A 14262-nucleotide genomic window follows, 5' to 3' on the forward strand; every position below is an offset into this window, starting at 1 on the left:
ACTGATTTTACAACACCGCCTAATCACCTGGCAGACTGTTAACTGGCCTTTTTACAGTGTGTATGTGCGTGCGCGCGTGTGTGTTTCTCTGGGTCAGCAGCAGTTAGGGAAGGCCTTAGCAAACCATCAGCTTGTTTTATGTAATGAAGAGGGACATGTTAGGCCGTCCCTGAGTGACTCTTTCAAAGCACCCTGCTGGATGAGATGTTTGGCTTAAAATGCTGCTCACCTCAGGTGTTTTTCAACTGGAATGAACTGGATTAATAACAAACTGTGATGTGTGATGTTGATAGTTTTAGTCTCCTTGCCTTTCAGACTTATAAATAAAGGTTCCTGTTAGGACAAAACATCTTTAGCCTAATGCCTTCGGCGGAAATTATATTCTGTACTTCTTTGAAACTGTGTTTTATTTTTTGGATTCACGGATGACCACCAAAATACAAAGTTTGCCTAAAGGTTTACATGTTGCAGCATTATATCATAATACTTTGTTTTTCTTGTTGTTTACATTTGTTTGTTTGTGTTGCAGATGACAGTGCCTCAGCATCAAGCAGTATGGAGGTGTCGGACCGGCTCGCCTCCTTGGAGCAGCGGGTTCAGATGCAGGAGGATGAAATTCAGCTGCTCAAATCAGCTCTGGCTGATGTGGTGAGGAGACTGAACACCTCAGAGGAGCAACAGGCCATGCTTAGCAGGAAAGGACCAACCAAAGGTACTACACACACGGTGTACAAGTATTATACAGATACATCATTTAAAAAAAATGAAGCTCCTAGTCATCCTTATGTTGTTTTACTTGTATAACTTTGTTTCCTGGGCCTCAAACGGCAGAACATTAGAGGCTGATAGCCTTGGTCACCATTCACTTTCATTGCATATGTTTCCATGGTGACTGGGGCTCTTGTTCTCCAACTAGAGCTGGGTAGATTACTTGTAATCTGTAATCAGTAAATGATTACAATTCATATGACAAAATTTGTAGTTGGTAACGTAATCTCTTAGATTACACATTTTGGCAATGTAATCGGACTACTTTTGGATTACATTTAGATTACTTTTGACTTCAATCTTATTTGATGCTACATATATTGAAGCAGGATCATTTTGTAGTATTTTAACATATAAAACGAGGAAAAATATCTCATTCTTTATCACCAATAAGAGCCTCAACATCTTTTTAAAGTACAGTACTGACAAAATACTAACATTCATATAACTTGTTGTAAGTGTTTACTGATAGTAATCGTTTTACCATGAGTTTCCCTAAAAATGAAAGGGTATCTATCAGGGGTGTGACAAGATCTTGTGCCACAAGATCTCGCAAGATTAAAATGTGACAAGATTTCTTGTCAAGGTCAAGGAGTTTGATGGTGAAATTAGTATTGAAGATGCCCTGCCACTTTTAAATCATATTATAATTCATAAAAATAGGCGTAAAAATACATTAATTTAAGATGCATTTTCAAAATGCACCTATTTTGTAAAATTTCAGTTGAATAAAAGACAATTTTTTCATACATTTCATCATTGAGGATTACTTAAAATAGTGTAAAAATCTTGTCTTGTTCTCATGAACCCAATCCTGTGTCTCGTCTCATCTCGTGGGATAAGGGTCTCGTTTTACTGCCATTCTGTGAATAATATGTAATCATGTAATTCATAAAAAAGTAACTGTAGTCTGATTACGAGTATTTTAAAATGTAGTTTACTCTAATTACAAGTACTTGATTTTTGGAATCTGATTACGTAATCCAGATTACATGTAATCCGTTACTACCCAGAAATTATTACAGGTATGGAATACATTTGGTATGGTAAATTATGACTTTTAGTCATGTAGGTTTTTTTGTTTTTTACCAATCCTGTCCCTCTTTTTTATGCTTCAGCTGCGTTTTACTCTTCTCTTAATCATCCCTTCGGTTTCCTTTGGTTTTCTCTGCTTCTTTTACCTCTTCCAACCCGTTCTTGTCCCCTCATACTGTGAGCTGTGTAGAACCAGCAGTGAGGAGAGACTCCCTCTACTCTGACAGCAGTGTTGGCAAACCAGGTAGGCTTTTAGGAGGGGCTTTTAGCCTCCCTTGCCTGAAATGATTAACTAATACAGCCATCAATATAAACAGAATAAAGCCATAACCAGAACTGTGCTCTGCACTCATCTACAAAAAACGTGTGAACAATTCTGATAATAATTGATTAACTTTCTTTTTTTTGCCAGCACAATCCGCCGAAGTTGAGTTTATTTCACACCACCACATTCACACCCAAAACAGACAGATGTAGTAGTATGAATATATAGAGTGTATCTCTAATTTTTATGTATTTTATTTTTGTAATAACATTTTATGTATTAAAATATACCCTTGATCCACATGAGTTCTTGTGAATTTTAGTAGGTTAACACTAAAATACTTTTGTGTTTTACTAGAATTCAGACAGTGAATTTTAAAAGCTCACCCACAGATACAATTTTATTATGTCTGTTAAAGGGACAGTTCACCCGGAATGCAAATTCTTTCATCATTTACTCACCCTCGAGTTGTTCCAAATCTGTATCAATTTCTTCGTTCTGATGAACACAGAGAAAAATATATGGAAGAATGCTTGTAACCAAACAGTTCTTGGCTACCATAGTAGGAAAAATGACAATGGTAGTCAAAAGTGCCCCAGAACTGTTTGCTTTCCTCCATTCTTCAAAATATCTTCTTTTGTGTTCAACGGAACAAAGAAATTTTTTCTACTACGGTAGTCAATGGTAGCCAAAAACAGTTTGGTTACAAGCATTCCTCTGAATATCTTTCTTTTTTCATTAGAACAAAGAAATGTATACAGATTTGGAAAAACTCGAGGCTGAGTAAATGAAGACAGAATTGTCTTGGCCTAACATGCATGGAAAGTGATTTTCCATCTTTGCTTTCTGTAATTATTTAACAAAGCTTTGCTCATACTACATAATCCTGTAAGACAGATAATTACGGTCACATTTCTTTAGCATCTGCAGAGTTGAATTTTAACTAACACACTTTCGTTTTTTGATGCCAGACACCAATTTGCCAGACTGCATGGATTTAAGCTACTCAATGTCAAGATGGGGTCCAAACTTTCCTTTTAAACCCTTAAAGAGTTAGTTTTGACTCGGATAGCACCTCATCTGTTCTTGTGAGTGTGAGATGACTCATGCTTTGCTTCTCCAAAATGTGTGATGCTCCATGCGAGCTGATCTGGCTGAGAATAACTTTTGCTTTCTCTCGCCTCATTCTTTCTTTATTCTTTTTCTACTTTGTCTCTGTGTTGCTGCCTACACATCCATCTGTGGAACCTAAAAAAGCCCAAGCAACTCCGAGTGATGAATAATAGTACTCACAGGTTAAACAAAGGCACTACAGTTACACTGCCGGTGGTGATGCACTTTAATAATACTTCAATGACACAAAAGGTTCATCTCTATCTCAGGCATCTGTGAACCACAAGTGCATAATAAGAGAGTCTAACTTTGGAAGTTTGATCAATTCCAGTTGTTTATCAAGAAATAAAGAAGTAATATAAAGGAAACGTGAAGCCTTCTTGTGAATGAAACCCAGTGATAATAATGTATTTCCTATTAGAACCATTAGTTTTGGTTGGACTTTTTTTTTTTTTTAGGGAGCATTTGTTGAATGAAAGTCGAATTTGTGCAAGATGAGTCATCAATAATTGGATCCCCTTTTCGAAGAGAATACTGTAAAATTTGAGGATCTGCTAAACGTGATTGTGTCAAGATTTCGAAGTAGCATATACCTGGCTTTAATGGAAATTTATTATAGGCCACACAACTCCTCAAGATTTCAATTAACTTTAAACATTTGATAAAACTTGGGGTCTAGTCAACCAAAAATAATGGAAACATTGGACTATAAACTTTGCTCTTTGTAATTTTGTCCGTGTGTATATTTTCTAGCCAGACCCATGATCGCAGCTCTGCCCCTCAGACCCACAGTCAATAATGGCACCGTTCTGCCTAGAAAAGGTGGCATACTGCCATCCCCCTCCAGCTCCAAAAAGGGCAACAGCTCACCAGCGACCAAAAGGTAGGAATTAAAACTTTCTCTCTATTTTCAAAAGAATAATTCAGAAAGACTTCAAAGTAGAAAAACACCACCAAACACATGAACGCATTCTCTGTATGTGTAGAGGAAGTTGTCTTTATTGTTTGCTGGATCTTGTGTCAGGACAAAAGATATTCATCCGGTGCATGCAAATACCTGTGAGATAACTGCAGTCTTTTGTCTTGCAAAGGTTGACTGACATCATTATCAGTCCACGATAAGCAACGCTGATACTGAAAGAGTTTTACCCAGGTTGTGATATAGAAAGCAATGCATTGTTACTGGGTTTTATATAACAAAGCATATATGCCACATGAATAGGGTTAAACTGTCTTCAAAAGCCTTAATAGAATACAAGTATGCTTCTTTTAGATTTCTATTTGTGAATACCAGGTTTAATGGTTTAAGTTTCTGGGTTTTAATGTAATTGACTTACTACAATTCAATTGACCTGGAATGGCATTTACATTACAATAATGTAGAAAATAAAATTGCATTAAACAGTATTACCTTTTATCAGCTTATCTTTCAAATCTCTTAGCGTATCTTGTGTCTTTGGTTTATAAAAGCCCACTCCTGAAATGTGGATTAATAAATAAACAGAATCATAAGACAAAAACCCAGCTAGTCAAGCCCCCCTCCCCAAAGTGTTTGTTTGTGAGTGTCATCTGTCTGTCATGTGTGTTGGTCATCCTTTGTCGTCCCTCCCCTTCTTCCTGTCTGTACATGTTCCAGTATGTCCAATCTGCCCAGGTTTCTTCTAAGGCTGCCACACAGGTGAGGGTCTGTTATCTCTGAAGAGTCTTCCTTTAAGCGACGGTTTTTATTTTGTTCGTACACTATGAGTTCTGTCAGCATTTCCTCACATGCTTTATGGATCAGTTGTTTTATTGTGTTTTTGCTATTCTTAATTGTCTTCCAGAAGAAAAAAGTCACGGTTTGCAAAGACATGTAAGCGATTAAATGATGACAGAACTTGTTTTTTGGTGTACTGGCCCTTTAAGGTTCTCAAACCATTCTACAGCAGCCTTTGAAACTTGTCATTATTTGCCTTGGATGTTTTTCTTTAACAGCTTCCTTATAATGCCTTGAGCTTTGTGCAGTCTATAAGCGAACTCTTTACCTGCTTTTTGCTTCTATGCTATAAAGTGCCGTTATTGACCAAGAGCCTTAAAAAGCACGAAGATCCCGCTGCCTATTTTAGACTGGATAACATCCTCCACCAATGGATTAGACTGGATTGCTGATGGGGCCTTTTCTTTTGTTGTGAAGTTTTAAAGGGTTCCCACTCTGAATTCAACCCCATCCTGACTGACAAGCCACAGCAAATCAGGCCATGAACAAGTCAACAAATAAAAACACATTTCTCTGGCAGATATAACAGCTTTTTGTCTTGTATGTGCTTTCTGTTTCTGTTGAGGAAGGCTGGTGCTAGGTGTCTGTTATAATTGGCTGGTCATAAGCAATGATACCGATATTATCTCTACATTGCCATTTCCTGCTCTCTGTGTTACTGTTTATATTTATGATGTGATTCGGTTCCTGTTTGAGGTACAGGCTATTGTAGGGAAAATAGGTTTCAGGGAAGATCTTTTGTTTTTACAAATACATCAGATGTACTCAAAAACTTCTTTATAATCACTTTATACTAAAGTTTTGTTGAAACAATTAAACGTTTTCTAACGCGTATAGAAACTATAAAAGATAAAGAATGTAAAAAATACTAGCACTAGTTTTATGTGTTTTCTTGGCTGAAGTAAATATTGCTTTCTGTCCTCCGTACTCACAGCACTGTGAAGAGAACGAGTTCATCAGAGCATGTGGGTCCTAACAGCAGGAAAGACAGTGTGGACTCCAAAACCAATCGAACTCATGCTGGTTCCACAGAGAGCAACTCCAGTGGCAAGAAAGCCACAGAAAAGTATGTAAAAGAATATATATTTACTCTTTATACATTTATGATTAAAAAAAACATGGTGAATCACAAAAAAATAAATCTTTTAAGAATAGAAATGGACCACAAAATTAGAGACTCTCATTAGCAATACATTTGTGGAAATATAAATACATGCATACAGGGTTCAAACTGAGCGTTTTGCCAGACCTGCCAATAGCCAGTCAATCGAGAACATTTTAGACATTACTCTGTATCAGCATTATTATAGTTTTGTGTTTAGTTTTATTGTACTTTTATTCATATTTAAAATTAACTTAATTTTATTTTAAATTTTGTCATTTTGTCAGTGACAATTTTGTCATTTTATTTTTCATTTGTTTATTATTATGTTGCTATTTAAGATTAATTTAGTTTTATTTTAGTTTTTGTTTACTGTGTTATTATCATTTTAGTGCCTCAAACTTATTTTAGTTTATTCTGCAACATTTAAAATTTTCATGTACTTTAATTTTTTCCTATAATTTTTGGGCCAAAATGTTATTTGATTTCAATAAACAGAAACGTTTTCAATGTGTGAATTTTAGTAAACTATAATAACCATGGTGTTTTTGGATTATTTGGCATTATTAATTGTCATTGGCAGTATCAAAATGATCTATTTTAGTATAATATCGAAAATATATTTGTGGGCCTAAATCTTTTTTTTTTAATTTCTTATATATCACTGCTTAAATCTGGAAAAAAAACTTAGCCTATAGTTCTTTATTTGAAATCCATGCATTTTTGTTGCAATTCTTGCCATAAGTAGGTTAGTTTAATATTATTTACTCAGCAAAGCCAAATTTTACTTAAATTACACACTTGCCGATTGTTATTTTTGAACCCTTTGTGCACGTATCAGAGACATGCATGCATTCATGCGCACATGCTTACACGCACGCACAGAAACACATTTAGATGACTTGCTTCCTCTCTTACCCCTTGCAGCAAACAGAGAGAGCCTGTGTTCAGTGCAGGTAAGAGTCATGTGACCCATTCCTATGTCATTTCAAATGTGCCTCTGAGCCAAGACTGGATCCCAAACAAATCTCAAACAACATAATGTCACAAACAACATTGGAAATTTGTTTTCTCGTTGCTCTTTTTGACTTCACCCAAGCGAGAAATTAAAACAAGGTAGAATTAACCACTCTTGCCAAGTACATGCCCCCAAAATAAATGGCCTACTACCCAGCATTCCTTTTGTTTAGCTGTAATGCAGTTTGCTTAGACAGAGTACAGATGTTACCACAAAATCAGATTACTTCTTTAATCAAGAGAAATAAATCCAGATCTTGCTGAATGTGTGCTCTCCAGTCATGGCTCATAGAGGATCAATTTCAATTGCATTGCTGTACAGTTCAACCCAACATCCAATAACACGTTTATCCATTACCAGTGACACATCATCCATCCAACAACATTTCATGGTTTTCATTTTCTCTGTATTTTTTCTTGTTCAATTTTCCTTGTTTTATTATTATTTTTTGTACCAAAAGGGCTACAAAGACACCTGGAGTTCATATTGAAATATATATACTGAAGTGTAGTTGGAAGATGAGGCTGTATTATTTCAATCATGATTAAACAGTTCCTGTATCCTTCGCTTATGATTGATGACATGAGACAAGATTCTTCCCATTCAGGAATTAACTCATTATTTGAATGCAGTACAAACAAAACGACTTTAATGAGAAAATTATGAAAGTATAATTACCCTGAACTGCACTATAAGCGTTAATAATTCTGCACAGACAGCAAAATTTCAAAGTCTTGGGAACAAAATATGAAATTCACATGAGGGTTCAACAGGCCTTTATAGTCCCAATTTATCTATTATACATCAGTACTGGGCAAAAGCGCTGCAGGCTTCTTTGAAAGCAATCCACAACTCTGCAGTGTTTCTTTGAATGTCAAAGCGAACTTGATTTGCCGTCTGTGTAAAAAACAAAACGTTTCGAGTGTATAGCCATACAGTATGAGGCAGAATAAACCAAGCTGATCTGCCAGAGGACAATATTAAACATTGCTTATATTTGACAGAGTTGCAGTAATTACCCATGCTAAAAAAACTAATTGAAGTCATAAAGACAGCTAGTCTATATGTTAAAAATACCAAACGCCAAATAAACCCTACACCAGTTGAGATTAGTTAAATAGAGCTCCAAGCTAAAGAAATGAGTCTCCTGGTGGGGCTTGTAAAGTAATTATCTAGACATGGAGATCTAGGATCTGATTATGAAGGAACTCGTGAGGTCTCTCTGCAATCTTACATGACTGTCTCTGTCTCTATACATGTATGAAGGGATGCGACGTGTGACGCACTGCAAAGGTAGGCACTGGTATCAACAGTTCCTTTTGTGGGTGGCTCTGTGGATGTCACTTGATTTTTAAGCCAGAGCAAAGTCGTTGTAATCACTTAAAAAAAACCCAGAAATTGTAAACAATTTAAATATGAAAAAAGAGATTTTTGTAACCTGCTTACAAATGCAATGGTTTTAAATAGTATTTATCATCTGCCAGTATGAGCTTTATCTCCTATACTGTTTCTCTTTATAAGACCTCATGAAATGGCTCAAGTGTAGTTTTCATTCCTATATAAACAGGAAGTTGTTATGGGGCCGTGTAGGTTACATCACAGCCCTGAACCTTGATTTGCTACCATTGTATTGGACAAAGCTTTGAATGTGTCCCTCAGTGCAAGATGACACATCTGTTTTTTCTCCGTTTGGTTCAGAAATGCCGCGGTCACTAGACTTTTAAAATGCACATTTTTAAGCAGACCCCTGCGTATATATGGACCAGATATCATTCCGACACCAAGGGTTTTTAATCCGTGCATTCTGATGTATCTATACCCTATGTCCGAAATCGCATAAAATCAGTATGCGAGGCGAATAGTATGTCTGAATTCATAGTATTCGAAAAACAGTAGGCGAAAAGTTGCAAGATAATCTATTACTTCCGGCTAGATTTGTACATTCGATGGACACTTTACTATCCCGTGATCCTGCAGGAGAGGAGTCGTCATATTCGAAAATGGTGAAAAGCGGCGACGCATGACATGTGATGTGTGAACATGGATATAGTACCCATATTCGTGCTATATAGTACGTACTTTTGCAACAGTTGGGAAGTACGGTTAAATTTAAATGTAATACCTACTTAGACAGTATGCGATTTCGGATGCAGCTATACTATTACTGCTGTTTTTGTTACTTTAAAGCTGCATTGCTAAAAAATATGATTGTGTAATACCTCCAACTGAAAATGTCACTGTGATGTGTCAATCTTCTTTTGGACGCCCATGTTTTTTTTTTGCGTAAGCTTGCATTTCTGGTCTGCCTCATTTGCATGCGTATGAATAGAAGTCAATGGTACAAAAAGTCTAATGTGACAAAGACTGCAAAATTATTTTTAAATCTCAAATTTTCTTTTTTTCAATTTCATTTTCAAATCAAATTCAGTGTCAAATTTAGTAGTATGCTAGCATACCGATGGAATAAAGGCACAAAGCAAGACGACAAATTAGCCACAAAACTGCACTTTTGATTTCATGGGGTCTAGCTGACGGTTTGAGAGCTCCGGCTTTATTAGTGACAGAATCGACTTCCACAGAGTCATCCTTCACAAGGGTCTGGTTTGACTTGATAGAACCTCCCCACTTCCTCCAGAAATGTACCCCTTTCCAGTGAACTAATGCTCACTGTCTTTAACACCCTTCTGAGCAATGCCAACCTACGGTTGATTGTGTTGATTTGCAGTGGTGCTAAAACACAAGCTAAGTGACACTGCGCTGACAACTCCTGGATGTTTTGCTCACTGCTCATGGCATTTCGTTCACATGCACCCTGGGAAACCGACGTTCTCCCACAGTCACACAGCAGTGTATTGAAAAGCTTTTATACCATTAGTATAGTGCTGCTTTTTGCTCCAAGCACACGTTTGTTCTTTCAACAATTAAATGTCACATTGTTCTGTGTGTTCTGTGTCACAGTGAGTGGAATTTATTTTCCCCAAACAAGACTATTTCTCATTTACAACACCCACTGCATTGTTTAGGCATAAAACTCAAAATACATAAAAAAAATTCAGAAGACCGAAGGCCTGCACATAGAATACAAAAAAATCCAGAATGGATCAGTTTGTTCTCAGTATTTCTTGTTTTTCCTAGAGGATAGCAGTTAGATTTCCAATCATAATCCCTACCTCTTAGTCTATGTTCTGCACTGCAAAAAGCAAAAATGTAATCAGTATTTTTATATTTTTGTATACTGTATTTTATATAATGTACTATACATCTTTAAATATCCTTATAAACAATTATTTTATTTATTTGAGAAGTAAAAGTGGGATAATATGTAATAATATTAAATATGTATTACTATTTGTAATAGATATATTGGAAGTTTATTTTTCTTACTCGTTGGCAAATTGTTGGAAGTATAAAGCCATCTTAGATTAATGCTTAAAGACACCCACAAATAAAAATTCTGTCATCATTTATTCACCCTCATGATGTTCAAAACCTGTGTATGACTCTTTCTTCTGTGAAACACAAAAGAAGATATTTTGAGAAATGTCTTGACTATGGAAGTCAATGGGGCCAATGTTGTCTGGTTACCAACATTCTTCAAAATATCTTCAAAAAAAAAGAAAGTCATACAGGTTTGAAATTACATGAGGGTGAGAAAATAATGAAAGACATCTCATTTTGGGTGAACCATCACTTTACAGTAAAGCAAGAAGAATAAACTGAAGAATACAAATATTATCTGACATACAGTCTCTTGCAATTTTGCATTTTACTGAAAAACAAGACTCTATATATACTGGATAGATAGATAGATAGATAGATAGATAGATAGATAGATAGATAGATAGATAGATAGATAGATAGATAAAAAAATACTAATAGGTAGAAAACTAATATTACATTAGTTTTTTTGCAGTGTGGTAGCTTGGTCTTGTGGCAAAACCCTGTCCTGTGTTTAGTGAGAGTATCTAAAACTGTTGATCCATGTCTGATCATGATTTTATTATACTTTACCCCCACCTCTCCATTTTCTCCCGCACTGGCCCTGTCCTGTTTTACCACTTTAACCAGTAACTGTGCAGATCTACCTGCACCAACCGTCAAAACGGGCTGGATCCACAGAACCCCCAAAATCCACGTCAGCTGTGCCCTCGCAGCCGCCCAACAGCCCATCAGAGCCCAAGACTCTGTCTGACAGAGCGACTCGGCCCGGAGCCAGAAAGGTCCCTCTGTTTACTCTTCCTCTGAGGAAGTGTAACGCTCAATCAAGCTACTCCCCCTTAGACACGCCCTGTTACAGAAGTCCAGTCAAGTCCCCCAGCCACTACTTTCAAATCTGTTACTGATATAGATGTACCAGGTGTTTAAAAGAATCTGTAAATCTGTGTCTTTTGTTCTGTTTTTGTTGTCTTTGTTTAAATTCAAAATTGAAATGTTACTCATTTATTGACATTTGTGTTAGTTTGATGTTGGTTTTATTGCATTTTTACACATTTGACTTGTCTTTTTGCATTTGATTAGTTTTTTTTTTGCATTCCATCTCTTTTCTTTTCAATCGTCATTGCATGGTTTTGCAGTTTTTTTGTATTACTAATTAATCAAACAAAAACATTTGCATGCTTGTGCATTTCATTGTTGTCTATCCCTACATTTAAATTAAATGTACTGTATTTAAACGCATATAATAAAGTAGGCTACATTAAAGTGCCTAAAGCTTTTCCTTTTCCTCACTAAGCTTTTTAATTTAATCATTGTTTACACAACATGGAGTATATTGTTTTTCAATCATGATAATCCAATTCATTCTTATTCTTGTTTTAATCCGAAGTATCTTTTTTATATCTGCAACATTCAAGATTATAATCTTGTGACATTTACCCCACAAAGGATGGCTATCCTGACCAATGAATGTTCTTATTCTAAAAAACGATGTTGCTTTTTCTAGATGAAGGGTATGTCAAAATGTATTTAAAGGGACGACCCATCACCATGTACATGCCTAAAGACCTGGTGGACACCTACTGCCTAGAAGCAAAGACTGATTTGTCTCCTAAGAAACTGAAGCTAGACTGGGTGTATCCTTTTGCTGTTGCCTGCGTAATGGAAATGGAATAGTATTTTGATTGATCCTCGTATTGAATAGCATTGCTTTAAGATTGACTGAGCCATTGAGTTATTGCACAGAAAATTATCAAATTATGTCAATCAGAAAAGGATTTTCTAGCTAGTAATGGTTTCTACAGTAGGTCCAAAATGTGGTTTTGAGTAATGGTTGTTGTTTATTGTGAACATTTTTGTGACCTCACTGTGACCTCAAGACGGGGCAAAATGTATCGTGTCATTCTAGAGGCTGTTCACCCATTCTGTATTGAAATATCAGGCTCTGATGCATGTAGAAACTGAAAAAATGGGAGCTGTTTTTTCTTGAGCAGTGCAGCCTGTCCTTTACCTATAATGCACTTGGCACATCCTCTAAACAGAGCTGTGTTACTGACAACTGAACAATCTGTTGGACCTAAAGCATATATCTTTGGTATATGCGGAAGTGGTTATCTGCTACTTAAATTTTCAAGAGATAAAGAGAGATGATCCACTAGACCGAAGAAACCTGAGGTTTTCTGCTAGAAAAGAGAGTAATAATTTCTCTTGACTGCCCAAGTTATGGTTATCGGGGCCGTGACTGTCGATCAAACCTCTACTTGCTCCCAACGGGGGAAACGGTTTACTTTATCGCCTCTGTGGTTGTGCTGTATAATGTGGATGAGCAACTTCAAAGACACTACACTGGACATACTGATGATATCAAGTGGTAAGAATCATAATATTGTGCGTGTAAAGATAATCGTCAATATTACAGAAATATGAAAATGTTGCAGGTTGTAATATTACACATAGATCATCCATACAATAACCTACACGAATATTTATACAAGTATATTGGTCGTCTGGAGTGCATGAGACTACAATTTTGACTCGCTGAGACATAAATGTGTGATGTCCTCTCACTGCTGTGTCATCGCTGCTTCAGCGGTCACAGCTGCCCACTTCTGTCACTTGTGTTTTATCTTCCCCTAAAAGCCTAGCTGTCCATCCTGATAAAATCACCATAGCAACAGGACAAGTGGCTGGCACGTCCTCTGATGGAAAAGTAAGATGCTGTTATTCAGGATATATATTTTAAACTGCCATCAGTCATCTGCACTAATTCCAAAACTCATTGCCATTATTCCTGATTTATGGCCAAAATGCCAGTCTCGAATGCATTTGCTTAAAATAGAAGTTAAATTGGTCTTTTAGGTCACTGATGGCAATTGTAATATTGTGTGTTCTTGGCAGCAGCTGGCCCCTCATGTGCGAGTGTGGGACTCTGTGAGTTTGAACACGTTGCACGTTCTTGGAACCGGTTTCTTTGATAGAGCTCTAGTGTGCCTCTCTTTTTCAAAGTCGGTAAGTGCTGATCGCTAGATGTTATGTTAGCAAGCTAAAGTTCCCATGTGTCTAAACAAAGAGATATAACGCTGTACAAATACGGTTACACTTTACAATAAGGTTGTATTTGTTAACAATCAGTTAATGCACTAGCTAACAACTAACAATGAAAAAATACTATAACTAATAATCTAATCGGCTATGTCAATTTCAGCATTTACTAATACATTATTAAAATCAAACATTGTCATTGTTAACATTAGTTCATGCACCATGAACTAACATGAATAATTGTATTGACATTAACTAACATGATAAATGCTGAAAAACTATATTTGACATGGTTCATTTAAATGCATTTGCTAGTGTTAACAAATACAACCTGATTGTAAACTTTTAATATTCTGTCAGCTGGTGTGTCAGGAAAAAATGTAAAATAATTAGGCCTACATGTTTTTTTAGGGTATTTTACACTCAACTTGTAAATTTGAAGTCTATTACTGTAATTTAACATTTTTACCGAAATTTAAAAATGTGAATTCTGCAAAATAAAACGGTAATATTCTGTCAATTACATCATCTTCATGTTGTTCCAAATCTGTGCCACTTTCTTTCTATAACACTAAAGTGACAGCAGCCTCAGTCGCCATTTGCTTTTATTATATGAAACAAAGAGCAGTGTCAACCTTTGTCATCATTTTTCTTTTTGTGTTTCACAGAAGTTTACACAGATTTGAAATATATTAAAAGATTTTGTGTGCGTATTGTCTAGTTGTACT

At 36.1% G+C, this 14262-nt stretch overlaps 1 protein-coding gene across 9 annotated transcripts in view; it reads left to right on the plus strand.

Moving 5' to 3' along the window:
* eml1 (EMAP like 1) overlaps positions 1 to 14262 on the plus strand; it is a 44335-nt gene that overhangs the window by 24655 nt on the left and 5418 nt on the right. For 4 of the 9 annotated variants that reach the window (XM_057343779.1, XM_057343782.1, XM_057343775.1 and 1 more), the window contains exons 2-12: positions 530 to 712; positions 1994 to 2047; positions 3935 to 4064; positions 4818 to 4859; positions 5872 to 6003; positions 6967 to 6995; positions 8324 to 8350; positions 12000 to 12129; positions 12714 to 12863; positions 13133 to 13202; positions 13391 to 13501. In XM_057343779.1, the coding sequence (XP_057199762.1) occupies positions 530 to 712; positions 1994 to 2047; positions 3935 to 4064; positions 4818 to 4859; positions 5872 to 6003; positions 6967 to 6995; positions 8324 to 8350; positions 12000 to 12129; positions 12714 to 12863; positions 13133 to 13202; positions 13391 to 13501 (1058 nt within the window). The remainder of the gene's footprint in view (positions 1 to 529; positions 713 to 1993; positions 2048 to 3934; positions 4065 to 4817; positions 4860 to 5871; positions 6004 to 6966; positions 6996 to 8323; positions 8351 to 11999; positions 12130 to 12713; positions 12864 to 13132; positions 13203 to 13390; positions 13502 to 14262) is intronic. The other 5 variants (XM_057343776.1, XM_057343778.1, XM_057343780.1 and 2 more) reach the window with 5 other exon arrangements.

Source organism: Triplophysa rosa, linkage group LG10, assembly GCF_024868665.1.
Source record: "Triplophysa rosa linkage group LG10, Trosa_1v2, whole genome shotgun sequence".
NCBI classification, from domain to species: Eukaryota; Metazoa; Chordata; class Actinopteri; order Cypriniformes; family Nemacheilidae; genus Triplophysa; species Triplophysa rosa.